Genomic DNA, 17394 nt, shown 5'->3' with positions numbered 1-17394 from the left:
GGGGTTGGCAGCTCCTTGGCACCAGGGCTGCTCCTGAGCCATCCCAGGGCACAGCTGGGGCACCCTGAGCTCCTGCACTCCCTGGCCAGGAGATCTGGCCCTGCTGGTGCTCACCAGGCTGAGCTTGGGGTCACCTTCATGGGATCTTGGGATCCAAACTGTGCTTGGAGCCTGCAGGGAACATCCCACTGTGGAACAGCAGAGCAAAAAACCCACAAAGCCCAGAGTTCTGCTCTTCCATGGGCTCCCACATGCCACCTTCACTGCCAGGCTTTGGGCTGGATGGGTGGCAGGGGGATGTGCACCCACAGCCCCTCAGCACAGGGACAGGGTCCTGGTGTGCCCAAGCACTGCTGGCCCAGCTCAGTTCAGCTCTCCTGGGCTTTCCCCTGCTCTGCCCTGCTCCTGTCTCACACTCAAACCAAGATCAGTTTGAGACACACAGGACTGCAAAGCCTGTGCTGCCCAGAGCAGAGGGCACAGCTCAGATAACATCACCACATTCCCCGTTTTCCACACCAGAGCAGCAGCATCCTAATCCAGCTGGCCCTTCAAGTTCAATTCCCTCCCAGAACAGGAATAAAGAGCTGTCCTGCTCTATTAGGGATGCAAATATCCTGATTCACAGCTGGAAATTCCAAGGTGGATTCCTGACTTGCAGGAGGTTTGTGATCCCAGTTTGCCCAGTGCTATTTACTCTGTACTCCAGTGCCAGGTTACCCCCAGGGAATTTGCTCTCTAACCTGCAGGACAGACCTTTGATCCTGCAGCTTTCCAGTGCTCTGGGGGAGCTGCTGCAGCTGCAGCCAGGAAAGCAGCCAGGAGCTGGCAGGCAGCCTGAGCACTGGGGAGAGGAGAAGCTGCAGCTGACAGGGAAGGCATGAGGATCATCCAGAGGGAACTGCAGAAAGGGAAAACGCAAAACAAAGCACTTAGGAAGGTGGAATTCCTATTTTTCCCCCCACAAAACTGCTAATTCACAGATGGTGTAATTAACTGGGACCAGCAGGAGGAACAACCTGTTGGGGGAACCGATGGGGCTGCTCAAGAAGCTCAAGCTGTGCTGCCCCAGAGGCAACAAAGTGACTCCAGCAGAACCCAACAAACCCCACCCACCATTTCACCTGCAGGGTTCCAACCAGGAATGATTCATTTCTTGGAAAACACAGGAGATCTCCTCAAATTTCCATGCAAATCATGATGTGGCAAAAAGCTGCCTGGATTTGGATCCCCTGCACAAAGGTGATACAAACCAACACGATACCAGTGCAAGTTTCATGAAACTTTTTATTCAACAAGTATTTAATTATGATTCTGCCAAGATGATCGAATGAACAGCAAGGCATAAAAAACATGAAATAGTTAAGAGATTTTATTCTAATAGCTTTAATTACAGTGCTTGTTTGTCGAAATGAAAACTGAAAACAAGTATACAAAACAGTTGATTACTAGTTGTGTATTGAAAGCAATAAAGGTTTCCACAACACTAAATAAACCAGTTCTGATAGTTCCTCGAGTTAAAGTTTAACAGCTCCAGCTTCTTCAGTGTTTATCAAAATACAAAAGAAAAGTAAAGAGGTCTTTTTTTTATTTTTCTGATGGCAAATCTGAACCTTGCAGTATGAGGGATGCCAAGGGTTTTCACACATATACAGATATGGGATTGTTCCAAAATGGGATTGAATACTTGCAGAGTGGAATGACTCTCCAAACTCTCATGCTTTTTGTTTTGTTTTTTTCCCTAGACACTATACATAGATGTTTGGTGTTTTTCATGGCAATTCTTACGTTAAGTACAGTACTTTCTGCCTATAGAGCTTAGGACTAGGACAGGCTGTGCTTCCTGTGGAAAGGTTTTGCCTTCTGGAGTGGTTTAAGCACAAGAAAAGTACAAAACACTTTTTGACAAATATGACAGGCTAAAAATGTCGACTTCTGGAAATGATTCAAGTTCAATGGAAACGAGAAATCTCACCTGAACCAAAAGTCAGATGTTTAGCATGAGTCTGCAAAGCTCATCTAAACCAGGCCCAGCAAATCCTTGAACGGTTGTGAACGAAGATGAGCACAGACTACGAGCTACAGAAAGAGCCAGAGATCTACTACTTATGATCTGGTCATTAAGCAGATGAAGCTAATTGGGTGTCAGTCATTGCTTCACCCTTTCAAAAGAATCAAGAGTCACCACGTTAGAGCTGGAGCAGCAGAAGCGATGTCAAACGTTTGTGTGTTTTAAGTGTTTTTACTTTTCCTTGTCTATTTAAAAAAATACAGAATTCAGGTTAAAAACCAACCACCAAAATGGATCTCACAGATCTCACAACCCAACCAAGATGGAATCCAGCTCTACTGCACAAGGACCACTGGCAACCCTTACGTTATTAACCCACTGAATTCCCTTCCAGGTACTAAACAGTGACTCGATTCTTTACAATAAAAAAGCTGAGTAATATTGCATAGGAGTACCAGAAACTGCCTCATTGGAAACAAAAACTATTTACATTAAATAAGAAACCTAACTGTTTTCAGGCTTGTATTTGCCACATTTACAGCATGATGCAATATATACTGTGACAAAAAAGAAATGAAAACAGCTTCCGGCACTCAATACCACAAAGTAGCACAGTTTGCCACATTAGAGTAAAGCGAAGGGCGAGTAGGAGGAGATAAGAGGGAGGGTGGAAAAAGAGGGAAGAGGAAGGTTTATGGTTTCATTTCTGGTTTCTGAGCTGATTGGACAACCAGTCCAGTCCTTCATAGAGACCGTCTCCACTAGTGGCACAGGTGGCCTGGATGTACCAGTTCCTGTGACGAAGAGAATGCAGTCCGAGTTTGTCTGTGATTTCTGCTGCATTCATGGCGTTCGGCAGGTCCTGGGGGAAGCAACAACAGTCATTCCCTGTCACACACACCTTTTCTGGAAAATCCTCCCCTTAGGATTCTTTTCTCCTGAGAAACTGAGAGGCCTCAGGAACAAAATGTAACCAATGGTTATCTGCTGCTGTGGAATGCAACAGGGGCACCTGGGATTGGGCTCATGGGGTTGTTTCTAATTCATGGCCAATCACAGCCCAGCTGGCTCGGACAGAGAGTCTGAGCCACAAACCTTTGTTATCATTCCTTCCTTTTCTATTCTTAGCCAGCCTTCTGATGAAATCCTTTCTTCTGTTCTTTTAGTATAGTTTTAATATAATATATATCATAAAATAATAAATCAGCCTTCTGAAACATGGAGTCAGATCCTCATCTCCTCCCTCAACCCGAGATCCCTGGGAATACCCTCACAATTCCCCACTCCTCCATCACCAGCTTTAAAGTCATAAAAGAGCTCTCAGAACTTCTCTTTCAGAAAACCCCAGTGGATTACTGTGATATTCAAGCTATTTCCCCAACACTGACAAAAGCCTCAAAGGTTCAGCAACCCAATCTAAATCAACATTATGGAATATTTGAATATGAGGGAAGCAACAACAGTCACTCCCCACTCCTCCATCACCAGCTTTAAAGTTAAGAGCTCTCAAAACTTCTCTTTCAGAAGACCCCAGTGGATTACTGTGATATTCAAGCTATTTCCCCAACACTGACAAAAAGCCTCAAAGGTTTAGCAACCCAATCTAAATCCACATTATGGAATATTTGAGTATTATCCAGCCATTCCCCCAGTGCTGACACTGCTCACATTTCCAAGTCCACATTTCAAAATTATTGAAGCATAATGACAATTCTGTGAGAAGGACCTTAGGATTCTCAAAAACACTTGCAAGGCAAATGACTGCTGACACCTGACTGTTCATCCAAGGTCTTGTAAGGAACTAAAACTTTGGAAAACCCACCTCAAATTCTAATATATTATCTGTATGTTGCTGCAAGTGAATTACAAGTCCCAGTTTGTAAAATCAACTCCTGTTTCCACTCAGGAGTATCCTTTCTGTGACTGCAGGTATTTTAGCACCCAGTCCTACTCTGCTGAGCACAGCTTCTTTAGAGGCCACCTTTCCTGCTCCTGTGGCACCTCCACCCTCCCCAGCTGGGGCTGTGCAATCAGTGGAGCAGGATGTTCTTCCCTCTTCACATTTCCTGGTCACATTTCAGCCCCTTCACATTTGGGGCTAAGCTGCCAAGGCCTCCACAAGCAATAAAAGCACAACTCTGAGGCCTGGCAGAGGCCAGCTCACAGATCAGCACAAACACATCAAAACTCCAGTGTTTCCACCCTCAAACAGCCTAAATGAGGAATTCAGGGAGGCTCTGGCATCCAGCATTCCTCTCTGCAGGAAGTCTGGGCAGGTGCTGTAATTGAGCTATGTCAACCTTAAAAATCAAACTGATTTTCACTAAAACTGAAAATCTTTTAGCCAAGACTGTTTAGAAGGATGTTCCTTTCAAATGAGAATTTAAATCAATTTTTTTTCTCCCTTCAACATACCTAAATAGCCATTTACTCTGAAAATATGAAAACCAAGGTCAAGATCTGGCACTCACAAGGGTGGTGGAAGTTTTCAAGGGTTTAGACAGACAGACAGACAGACACCTTTCTTGGGCATACCTGTTTGTTAGCAAACACTAATAAAACAGCATCTCTGAGCTCATCTTCTGCCAACATTCTCATAAGCTCTTCTCTGGCCTCGTTCACACGTTCTCTGTCATTGCTGTCAACCACAAAAATCAGACCTAGAAATAAGCAAACAAAAATAAACATAAACAAAAATCAGACCTAGAAATAAGCAAACAAAAATAAACATAAACAAAAATCAGACCTGGAAATAAGCAAACAAAAATAAACAAAAATTTGAAGTCTCATGTCTGTGAGAAAGTCTGGTCTTGCTGAAAGTTGGTGAAAACTGGTGTTGGTTTGCATTTGTTTTTGCAACTTGGGTATTCTTTCTACAGAACCACTTGGCATTTTCCAGGAGCAGCAGCCCCTGAAATGCTGTGACAGGACTCAAAGACACACACATGGAAAAGGCCCAGGAGTGACAGAAGTGACAAACTCCCAGCTCATGGGGCTGCAGAGCTTTAAGTAAAGACTCTGCTTTGAAGTGAGGGCAGAGCTGTGCTGCTGACAGAAGAAAAAACAAACTCCTGAGCTGCTCTGAGTCAGAAGGACAAGGAAGACTGGTCTGTGGAATTCTCCCCATCCCTCTTTGAACCTGCAGTGAGCAGCACACAAACACACCTTTTATAATAACAAATATTTCCTCTCCCCTCCACAAACTGACTCAGTGAAGACAGCCAAGAAGTTCTTTCAGACTCTGGAGAGCTGGGAATGAGGAGTGTGGGCTCACCTTGTGTGTTCTGGAAGTAGTGGCGCCACAGGGGTCTGATCTTGTCCTGACCACCCACGTCCCACACTGTGAAGCTGATGTTCTTGTATTCTACTGTTTCCACATTGAAACCTGAACAAGAGAGGGTGGCACAAATCTCACCTCAACACAGCTGTTGTAATTAGCAGGTCACACTCTCAGACTGTGATCATTTGAAAAAGTTCACTTAAAACTGGAACTGCTTTAAACCAGCAGAATCCTGTGCTGAAGCTCTGGAAGCAAAACCAGCTTGTCCTGCTCCCACCATCACCCTAATGAACAAATCTAATTGCTATTTGAGCAGCTACAAAAAACAAACTGTGTTGCCTTAAAAAAAACCCTAACAACAACAAAAAAACCCCAAACAAACAAAAAACACAACTCCAAAAAAAAACCAAAAAACCCCAAAGAAATAAACTCCCCAAATAAACAACAAAACCCCAACCAAAAATCAAACCCCAAAGGAACCAAAAAATATAAACCCCAAAGGAACCAAAAAATATAAAGCCCAAGGGAACCAAAAAATACAAACCCCAAAGGAGCCAAAAAAATATAAACCCCAAAGGAGTCAAAAAATACAAACCCCAAAGGAGCCAAAAAAATATAAACCCCAAAGGAGTCAAAAAATATAAAGCCCAAAGGAGCCAAAAAAATATAAACCCCAAAGAACCAAAAAATATAAAGCCCAAAGGAACCAAAAAATATAAACCCCAAAGGAGCAAAAAAAAATATAAACCCCAAAGAACCAAAAAATATAAAGCCCAAAGGAGCCAAAAAATATAAAGCCCAAAGGAACCAAAAAATATAAAGCCCAAAGGAACCAAAAAATATAAAGCCCAAAGGAACAAAAAAAACCAAACCCCAAAGAAACAAAAAATACAAACCCCAAAGAAACAAACTCCCCCGCAACCAAACAAAAAAACTCCTCAACCTGCCCTGGGTTTTAAGAAATCTCAATACCTTCCAATCAAAAGAGAACAAAGAAAAGGTGAAGTCCTCTGCTGCTCAGTCTGACTGCCATGATGCCCCAAACTGGGACACAAATTGCCTTTCTGTGGCCCACAAAGGCTCATTCCACAAGTGACTGAGAGAGGGAGGGGAGTGAGAAGGGTCCCAATCTCCCCCCATGGCAGAATATTTATTTGGCTGTGCCACCTTCCCACCCACCACAGCTCTAACAAGTGTTTGCTCTGGCAGACAAGTCACTTAAACCAGCTGAGACCCAGATCTCCAAGCCATCAGTTCTAGAAACACAAACTCTTACCTATAGTAGGAATAGTAGTTACTATTTCACCAAGTTTAAGTTTGTATAAAATAGTTGTCTTTCCTGCAGCATCCAGGCCAACCATTAGAATGCGCATTTCTTTTTTGCCAAAAAGGCCTTTGAAGAGGTTAGCAAAAATATTTCCCATGGTTCAGATATGTTCTCACTGGCCAGTGAAGTCTGGAGGAAGAAAAAGATCAGAGTATCACTGATGAGTTACCAACAGTTGTGTCCTGACCATGACATAAAAAAACCCACAAAAAACCCAAAGTAAGAGATAATGTGAGTCATTTATAGACACACCAGGCACTACTGAACATTTTCCCCACACTGAAGCAACACAAAGATGAACAGATGTGCCAAAACTCAGTGCTCTTGAAATGACTCAGCTTGAAGTGCTTCAAATATTCTTTCAGAGATTTTAGCATTAATTGCTGTTCTCAAACTTCTGCTTGCAAAATTCATGCAGCTGACCACTTCAGGTACTTTGCTCCCCACTGTTATGGGATAGTTTATCTGCAGAAAAGTGGCCCCATTAAACAAACTTTTCCCAATTGACCTGCAGATCACAAATTTTTGCTTAGCACAGCAATAGCTGCTCCTTCTTTTGGGAAGGAAACTGAATGCAGCTTGGATTTTCTCCTACTCAGAAGAGTTTCCTTCCTCTCCATCCCTGAGGAAGTGGTCTGTGAAGAGCACATGAACACAGAGCAGTAACTTTCATTAACAGTGGAGGGAGACCTTCTGTAGGAAACAAACGCACATTTAATCAAGTTAACTGTGGAGAATGAGCAGCCACGTGAGAGGAGCACGTTCAGAGATGAGCACTTCCCTCTCCTGCCTGTGATTGAAGGGATCCATGTCAGCAGGAGCTTCCTGTGTGGGAGCTGCAGGAGCTGCTCTGCACTCCAGCCTCAGCCACCCCCTGTGCCCTTGGGACCTCACCCATCCCATCAGGAATCCCCCCTTTCCAAACCCACTCCTGCACAGTTTACAGCAGGACTGAAATCCCAGCAGAACCATTGCTGGGCCTGGGAGCTCCCAGACACCTTCCAGGGACAATCCACACCCTCCTGATGCTGCCTGGAGAAGCTTGCAGGTGTCAGTTTAAGAAAAGACAGAACCCAAGTGAAAATTCAAGTTTCAGACCAGATGCACCAACAGCCAATAGATTCAAAGCATGAGTTTCCTGTAAACAAAACCAAATTTAAAGCATAACATGAAGCTTGAATCATCTCTGGAAATATTCTGTATTTCATGATAAAGCAAAACTCTCCCTAGAAAGAGAACAGAGTATCTATACAGAATATCTATTTATTTATCCTTATAGAATATCTATTCTATTTATCTTTACAGAATATCTATTTAAGAACAGCTAGATTCTATCTACTCTAAAGCAAGATTTGGACTGACAAGCACAGCACAGCACAAAAGCCTTTTCCCACTCTGTCCAGTGATGTCCTGGCCATGCCTGAAAGCCTGGCTGCCTCACTCTGCACTGGGAAAGGCCTCAGCAGTTCTGTCCTCCTCAGGAGCTTTGCTGGGTACAAGTTTTACCCCAAAAGTTAAACTCTGGAACATGAACCAAGGCACGTGTCTGAGCACTCCCAGCTGCACAGGGAAGTTCAGAGTCCACTCCAGGGCTCCAGCAGGACGTCAATCCCCACACACCAACTCTCTGAAGCAACTGAGTCCAAGATTTGTTTATTTTATCTGCCTGAAGCTTTAAAACTCAACTCCTCTACAAACCAGACTGGGGATTAAAACCAAAGGGGAGCTTTCAAACTTCTGTTATTCCACCATTTCCTTTTGTATTTCTGCAACACGACCATGGATATTCCACCCCCACTGGAATATATGAAGGCTATATAAACAGGAAGGTTAATTAGGAAGCAGAGAAAACAGTTTTGCTGCAGTCTCCATTTGTCCACAGCAGGAAATCTCCCATCCCAGCCCACAGCACAGCTCCCAGTGGCCTGGAGGGCAGGGAGGCTGTAAAGCTTCCCCTTTGTCTGGCTGCTCATGCCACCTCTATCTCCTGCTTCATCTGGAAAGCAGCAGCCAGGCCTGAACTGTGACCTTTTAGAGAGCTCACAGAAGCTGACTGCAAGAACTTTCCCAGCAAGAGAACCTCAGAAGCCTGCACAAAGAATGCCTTTCTTTGCTTTGCACACGTTTAAAAGCATAATGGCTTATCAGGTGCTTGGACTGATCACAGGAATTAGTAAAAAGAGCAAAATCCTATCATTTACATCCAGGACAGCTTTCCACACACTGCACAAGGCCAGGCTGAACAAGTTGCTGGTACTTGGCACTAGCAGCAGTGAATCCTGTTAGATCCTTGTTTTCCTGGCAGCTATTTCCAGGTCAAGCCTGCCCTTTGCCATTGAAGCTGCTTCTATACCACCATCCTCCCTATTTTTACTTTTTGTGAAGATTTAAGAAGTTAAGATCCATTTAAGCACTTGGTTTCCATTTGCCCTCTTGTTCTCTTCCACATCCCTCCTATCCAAACCGAGTCTGTAACTTTATTTGGTACTTCAGGGTAGGTGGCATTACAAAAAAGTCACATTTATTTTTATAGGCAGCACAGTATAGTTTACAGCCCACTCCTGCAAGAAAAAGCATGTTTACAAGTTGACTAAAAAGTAGCTGAATCCTTGCTGTCTAAAAGAAGAAAAAACCAGGAGAAATCCATCTGCAGAGCTCCCACCAACTGTTTTGGTTCCCAGGAGGGTTTAGTTGGATGGGGCAGAAATTCCTCTGGTTCACCTCTTCCCACAGGAAGGAACTCACACTCCATGGTTTGCACTGCACCCTCCTCACCCTGCAGTGCCACAGGAGCTGCCTGGGTTAATGCAGCTCAGCTGAGGGATCACGGGACTGCTCCCTCTGCTCCCCGGACTCAGCTTTCATTCCCATCCCAGCCCATTACCTGCACCACGAGAAAAGCCTTCCATTTCCTCCTATTTTAAGCAAAAAAAAATCCTGTTACCTTTCAGGCATTATCACCATTTGTCTCACCAATATCTGACCAGCATTCCTTACTGAATTTAACTTCCTCCTTCTCTCCACCCGAAAGTTGTCAGTAATTGCTACACGGATCGTTTTGGGAGCCCAAGTCGGATAAAATTCCTGAAAACATGAAAGACTGAGGCTTGTGAGCTGCTTGTAGTGCTCGAGTACATCTTCAAAAGAGGGATCCATCAGGCTAAGTGGGAAGATTTGAGTATGAAAGGGAGCGATTTGAATAAACAGCAGAGAGTATTTTCACAGAGCTGCATGAGTTTCTTTTTCTCCCCTCAGCACAACTCCAGCTTCTGGAAACGGCAGCTCAGCACCCCAGCACTGAAGTGTCCGTCTGTCTGTCCCTGCCCAGGCAGTCCTACAACACTTTAACACACTGCACTCCACCTGAGCAGCGCTAGAAACCCGTCAGGCAGGTTCGGCCAAGGCACAACGTGCCCTCGGTAAACAGCAGCGCTGACGTTCAGCGGGGAAGATGCAGTTTCGTTTCATGAAACCAAAGTATTTTCAGCTGCCTGTTTTCTAGTAAGTGATACATTGAGAGGAGCCCTCAGGAGAACGGGCAGCCTTTACAAGCAGCCTTTACTGGCAGCCTTTTGCAGAGAGGAGTTAAAAATGAATGAGTGTCTGCAACAGCAGCAGCCCGTGGTTGTTAAAGTGATATGGCCCATGAGGAAGGAGCAGAATCTGCTTTTATTAATTGGAGGTGGTTGGAATAAGAGCTCTGAGGAATATCTCAAGGCCAAAGAGCACTAAACACTTCATCATGCTGCAGAGTTTTGGATTTAAATGCATTTAAATGTCATTTCATTCAAGCTGGTATCATGAGATGTCCAATCTGCTGCTTGACCTCCAAACTCCTTGGCTGAGCTTGGCCAACAACCCCACGTGTGTATGACCAAAGAGAGCAAAACACACCTTGGAATTCCCACAGAACCTCAGCTCTACACCCCTGCAAAAGTCCTTATTGGCCCCACAGAGATTAAACTTCCCTGAGACAGGAATTGTGTTTCATTTCAGTTCACATCATTTCTTTCAACACAGCAGAGACAAAATGAGAGGATGCCATTATTGAGTCAAACTACACTGCAGTATAAAATTCATTTATTTCACTTCTAGACACAGCACTCACCACACGAGGCTCCCACAGTGAATAAATAAGGCTCCAAACTCTGCAAGTGTTAAAATCAAGCAGGCTGGGCCCAGCATTTTGGCAATGTGAAAATCCCAGCAGCCATGAACACTGCAGGGGGGTGGAACCAGCAGAGTTTCAAGGTCCTCTCCAACCCAAACCATTCTAGGATTTGATGGTTCTGACAAGATCACTCAAGGAAAGTTCAAGTCCCTGTTCCTCCCCTGCCCAGCAGCTGGGACAGAGGCACAGAGGGCATTTGCTGTCTCTGGGATATTATATTTGCTGTTCCCATCCTGTTGAAATGCCATTTTCAAGGAGATAGAAACACCAATGGCACACTGAGCTCTCCACAGCTTCAATCAGACAAAATATTAAACACGGGTAAAACCCCCAGCAGCTGCAGGTTGACCTAAAAGCTCCTTCCTGCACCTTGGCAACTAAAACTGGCCTGTTTAAAAAGGCAATGGAACAAAAATTCCATCTCAATTTAAAGAAGAATCTCCTTGCATTGGCCTAAGCTTTAGCTCCATGTCTAAAACAATTAGAAAAGCCCCAAATCCATAATTCCTAACCAGGTATTAACATCCTGGTTCTATCAGTCACAGGGAATAAAAATGGATCAATTTGTTATTTACCAGAAATATTGATTTGAAATTCAGCCAGTTGTCACTAGTTGGCCTGGATCATTCTTTCTCATTTATAACATTCTAGAATGTTTTAAATTAAATTATCAAGAGAAGCAAAATAGTCACACAAGAAATCACCAAAGCAATGTGCAAATAAGAGGTGAGAATGCATTTTTTAAAAAACCCATGCAACTCCAACAGCTGTTACTGGTGTAACACGCAAGAACAACTGGCAAATAATTTCAAGTGCAAATCTCACTCCACAGCTTGTTATTAACAGTATAAAGTGTGATTTAAAGGAGAATGTGAGAATAGATCCAACAAGAATAGAACACTGCTAAAATTCAGGATTAATCCACAGCCCCAGTGTTTCACACCCCCACTCAGCAGGGAACAGTACTGATGTGTTCTCTTGAACTTGAAATCATTTCTTTACAGATTCAAGTGTTCTGTTACAGCAAATTTTGGAAAGACCTCTTTATATATAGCCAGGGTGGCCCAATACTATTCCAGTACAGCTCCATTCAACTATTTTTAGGAACTGTTTACTGCCCTTCCACATCTGCTAAGCTGAGAGATGAAATTATCAAGTCAAACCCTTTCACTCTGGGGCCTCCACACTGCAATTCAGCTGAGATCAATTTGATTTGAGCTCTTTGGGCCATACCAGGAGCAGGAGGGATGGATTACGTGGAACATGTGAGAGCAGCCAACAGGCAGGCCTGGCCCTTTGTTCACAGGTGATTCATTATCCTGCACAAACAGCTCTGTCATAAGGGCCATGGCAACAACATCTTCCCAGAGCTCTTCATTAATATCACTCCTCACTCCTTGATTGATAATTTTAATAATTCAAACCAGAGGAGTGTTAATTGTGGAGACTGACACTGACCACTGGCACCATTTCCTCCCAGTTCACACTGGGGCTGCTTCTGCCAAGCTTGGCATGGAAAAGGTCCTGAAGGATCCTAATCAGGTTATTTGAGGGAAAAAGCAGTGAAATGCAAGCTAAAGGTACAGAACTGCTGGATTTGGCCAGCAAAGGCTTGCAAACTAAAGAGGGCTCCAAAAGCACTGCACATGTCCAAGGCAGATGGAGGACAAGGCAAGCACAGGTGGGACTCCAGGTGAGGGGAAATCTCCTTGTCCAGCAGCTTTGTTTAACCAAGGAGGCTGAACACCCCCCTCTCTACACACCTTACCCAGCCAGGACATTCCCACATGCTGGAATATTCTCCTGAGAGCACTGGGCTTGGAGGGGCAGAAAACACAAAATAATCATTTCACTTACAAGATCAAAACAAGGACACGGGGGGAAAGTTTCCTTTGGGGGCATCCCTATTTCTCAAACATGAGAACAAGTCACTCCTAAAACAACAGCCAGAATAAAAAGAGTCAGGATCAGAGGGGGTTGCCTGACTTGATACTCAAACCCCAAATCAGAATTATTCCCTGAATTCTCACCTTCAAGCAGGGAAAGCAAACTGCTGCTGTTTCACAAGAAAGCTTCCAGCTATTTAAAGATTTATACACCTGAGAGCACACAAACCAAGCCAGAGACACAGGTGAGTGAGTTTGCTCACCCTTTCACCCAATGCAATTATTCCAACAGGGAAAGCAGCCCAGCAGGGCCCTCCAGACAAACTCAGTACCATCAAACCAATCCCAAAAACTTTCCTTTCAGAGAACCCCTTTATCCATAAGGCTGTACTCCTATTTTATTCCATTATAAACCTGATGAATAAAAGCAAAATAAAATATCTGGGCTGGAAAATACCTTATTTAAAGGGAAGGCTGACAGGTGAAGAGCACAGAGGGAGCTGCATCCAAGCCCTCCCTGCTCAGGAAATATTATGATGCCAAAAAATGAAGATGTGAACCCCAAGAATGGCTTATGGCTTTCTGCTCACCAGTTCAGCACTGGGTACACTGGTATGTGAGAACTGGTGGGTACAGAGAATTTCTTTTCAGATAAGCAGTGCACAGTTGGGGTGGGTTTTTGGGTTTTTTTTTTTGGTTTTGAGGCTGAATTGTTCCTGAGCTCAAAATCTCCAATTTTAAGCCCAATATCCTGTTATTCATTCCTGGGAACTGGGCACTAAGTCAACATTGACACTCCTAGTAGAAATGGCAAGAACTCACAGGAGAGCTCCGTGCAGCAATGAAATTGGCTTTTGGTTTGGGGAAATGTCAAGGCAGAGCCCCTGAGTGCTGAGGAGCAGTGGGTGAACAAGAGCTGCCAGACACGAGGGTTTTATGAGAACTGAAACATCAGCAGAAGCTCCACCACAGCCCCTCTGATGTTTGAGTGCGTTAAAAATAAGGAATAAAATCGGATACTCGCAAGCAAAAAGGAAAAAAATGCTGAATTACACAGAAATAAAACAGCTGCTGTAGTAGGAAGCTGATTCTGAACTTCTTTACTCATCAGTTAAAGAAAGGAAGGGAATAGCACAAGCTCTGTAGCATTCCAGGAGCAGAACTTCCAAGAGAATTCTAAAAAAAGAATCAGAACTATTTCTTTTCAGATAAAGTTAGCTCACGTTCACCAAATTTATCCACTAAAAAGCAAGCTGGATGCTTGGGAAGGCTGCTGAAATCCACAAGAATCCTTGCTTGAAAGCCCATCTTTATAAAGAAGAGACAGAAAAGCCTCTGGGATGTGCAAAGGTGGTTCTTTACATTTCACCACAGCCATTTCAGCTGGAATCCTGCGTTTTGAGCCTTTCCTCCTTCCACCAATTCATGGCATGCATGGCTCAGCTGATCATTATCTGTAGAAAGCTCCTGCTGGAAGCAGCTGGAGCACGGCAGAGTTTGGTGAATTCCCAGGAGCAGAATCCAGCCCCGACTCCCACACACGCAGTTTTGCCTCCCCCCACTCGGTCAGCATGACTAACACTCACAGGGAACTCGGGGCACGGCTCCTGCCAGGCCCTTCCACATTCCGGCGATTTCACAACCGAGGAAACGCTCAGGGAAACCCATCCGAGCTCCTCCTCGGACCATTTACACCCAGGGGTTTGTTTGACTTCTGACAGGATTTCCATCACAAAAAACACAGAGCTGTTCTGAGGGGAGGGCGGCTCTGTTCGGGCCGTTTTAATTCCTGATGCTCCATCGAAGGAAGCACCAAGGAACTTGGCAAAGCTGTGGAATTGCAGAGGTTCAGTCGAGGTGAGTTTGCTCACCCTTTCACCCAATGCAATTATTCCAACAGGGAAAGCAGCCCAGCAGGGCCCTCCAGCACTGCAGACATGTTTGTAGCAGAGAAATATCAGTGGCATCAAACCAACCCCAAAAACTTGCCTTTCAGAGAACCCCTTTATCCATACTCCTGTTTTATTCCATTATAAACCCCATGAATAAAAGCAAAAGAGCAATCCTCCATTTCAGCCACACTTCCTTTTTTTTTTCTTTCCCCCAGAAGCGCTCCAAATCAGCAGCAAAAATAGCAAGAAAGATTGCTGAATGACCTTGGAAAAACCCACTTTGCCTCGAGTTTCTCCTCCTGGAAAATAAGGTTAATGGAATACCCTGCAAAGGGGTGCTGCGAGCCTCGCAAGACAAAGCTCAAAGTATTAAATAAATACTCGGAATTTTAGTTATTGACAAAGCGACAATTTCAACACCAGACCTCCGGCCAGGACTGTAATCAACCTGCGGAATTTGCTTTGGCAGGAGCAGAGCGGCAGAGCCACAAGGTCAATGTCAAGCACCACAACATTTGGGGCAGTTTTTATGGCCCGGCTGAGTTTTGGTCCGGCTGTGCTGGGGCAGAGCCGGGCTATCACTCCATCACAGCGAGCTTTATCAGCCTCCACGTATCACGTTCGCCTCGCACAGAGGCACGATGGAGTATTTTCAGCCAGAATATAATATCCTTATCCTCCCAGCGGGAGCTGCTCGGCCAAGGAAAGCTGATCTCCCACACCACCGAACCCAAGGCGATGCATGGCAAACAAGAGTTGTTTGCTCCACGATAAAGCTCAACTCCTCTGCCCGGCAAAAAAAACACCAACTCAGCAGCCAAGGGCTTACAGAGAATCAACCTCTGCCCCAGGAGCTTCATCCGAGGCTCCTTTCCCCCATCCCACGAGGGTTTTAGGGGAAGAGGACAAGGAGGAAATGCCTCTCCTTGCTCGGAGCCGTCCGCGGGCGGGGCAGGGGCCGGAATGAGCGAGTTTGGGGAAGGGAGGACAAACCCATCCCGTCCGATCCCATCGCTAGAGGGAGCGGAGAGGGGCCTTGTGCAGCTGCTGCCGAGCTGGAGCGATTCCCCTTTCCCAGCCCTGCCTATCCCAGCCCTTCCCACCCCATCCCACCCACGAGCAGGGAAGCGAAAGGCCCGACCCCCCCCTCCTCCGCCCCACAGACGTGCAGGGGGGGACGGATGGGGCAGCGCCGCTCCTGGAGGTTCTCTGAGGGAAAAGGAATCAGTAGGGATAAGATGGAGTGAGAAGGAATTAAAAGGAATGAGAAGGAAAAAAAGGGGAAAGAACAGCCCGGCCCCGCTGCCTCAGCGCCCGCCGCGCCTTAGCGCCAAGGCCGCGGGATGCGGGCGGGGGCGCGGCGCGGGGGGCCGGAGAAGGGAAAAAAGGCTCGAAAGGAGGGAAGAAGGAGGTGTCGGCAAACCCACCGGCGTCGTCGGGAGGCGCGGGCCGTGGGTCTGGCTGCGCTCGGAGGGTCCCGCTCGGAGCCCGCTCGCCCCGGCCGCGATCCGCCCTGGAGCACAAGATGGCGGCGCGATGCGGCCACGTCAGTGCCCGCCCCGCGCGAGGCACCACGGGGAGGCGAGGAGGGAGCGGGGGGCGTGGCCTGCGCCCAGGGGGCGTGGCCAAGCCGGGCTGCCGCAGGGCCGGGAAGCGCGGGGGGCGCGGCGTAGAGACGCAGTGGGCGTGGCTAAGGAATGAGTGACAGCTCGGTGAGAACAGGGGCGTGGCCTGAAGCGAGGAGGCGTGGCCACAGCGGGAGCAGCCGCTCCTGGACGGTGTGGGGGCGTGGCCTGTGAGATGGCCACGCCCACTCTGCGGCGCGTGAGCGGAGCGGGAGCGGGGCCGGGATCCCGCGGGAATGCGGGAATGGGATGGGATCATTGGGATGGGATGGGGTTGGATTAGTCGGGGCCGTGCCTGCCCTCCCTGCACAGCTCCCCCTTCTCTGCACAGCGCCCTCCCCTTTCCGTGCACCGTTCCCGCTTCTTTCACCGTTCTTTCCCCCTTCGCGGTTCCCTGCACCATTCCCCTTTCCCTGCACCATTCCTTCCCTTTCCCTGCACAGTTCTCCTTTTCCCGCTCTGTTCTCACTTCCCTGCACCGTTCCCTTTTCCCTGCACCATTCTTTTCGTCTTCCCTGCACTGTTTCCCTTTCCCTTCATCGCTACCCTGTTCCCTGTATCATTCCCCTTTCCCGACATCATTCCCCTTTCCCTACACCGTTCCCCCATTCCCTGCACCGTTCCCCCTTTGCTTGCACAGTTCCTTCATCTCTGCACCATTCCTTCCCTCTTCCCTGCACTGTTCCCCCTTCCCTTCATCACTCCCCCTTTCCCTGCACCTTTCTCCTTTTCCTCTGCTGTTCCCACTTCCTTGCACCATTCTTTCCTTGTTCCCTGCACCCCTCATCATTCTCCTTTCCCTGCCCCATTCCCCCTTTCCTTACACCATTCCCCCATTCCCAAATCAGCCAAAGATCCTCTCTGAGCTCTCCCACCCTGGCTGCTTCTCCAGCCTCTCTGTGCCTCAGTTTCCCCAAACCGGCAAAATTTCCTTTTAAGTTTTTTTTTTTTTTTTTTACCTAAGCAATTAATTTTCATTATTTAAACTAATATTAATTTATGTTACCTTACACAGCATAGAGGGAACAGGTCAGCACAGCAGAATCTTAAATCCACATGGACAGAGAATAATTCATATGGTTCCAAAGCTTAAGAAGTTGCTGTAAAAACAACTGTGCACAATAAATTTAGACTTATCTCCTTTCTGTTTTGGGTTAACTTTGAGATAAATCAAGGCTGTGTGCTCTTCCAGGCTAAATACT

The 17394-nt window shown here is 46.3% G+C and overlaps 1 protein-coding gene across 1 annotated transcript; it reads right to left on the bottom strand.

The window, feature by feature from the left end:
- Positions 1 to 1267: 1267 nt before the first annotated feature.
- ARF1 (ARF GTPase 1) lies at positions 1268 to 16153 on the bottom strand. The gene is made up of 5 exons (XM_054635963.2): positions 15995 to 16153; positions 6568 to 6747; positions 5286 to 5396; positions 4547 to 4671; positions 1268 to 2873 (listed from the first exon to the last, which is right to left on the bottom strand). Exons 2-5 carry the CDS (start codon positions 6713 to 6715, stop codon positions 2712 to 2714), a joined length of 546 nt encoding a protein of 181 aa, XP_054491938.1. The 5' UTR covers positions 6716 to 6747; positions 15995 to 16153; the 3' UTR covers positions 1268 to 2711.
- Positions 16154 to 17394: the final 1241 nt, after the last annotated feature.

This window comes from Agelaius phoeniceus, chromosome 1 (genome assembly GCF_051311805.1).
Source record: "Agelaius phoeniceus isolate bAgePho1 chromosome 1, bAgePho1.hap1, whole genome shotgun sequence".
Classification (NCBI taxonomy): Eukaryota; Metazoa; Chordata; class Aves; order Passeriformes; family Icteridae; genus Agelaius; species Agelaius phoeniceus.
Note: the sequence above shows the minus strand (reverse complement) of the source record. Positions and strands in the feature narration are given on the sequence as shown.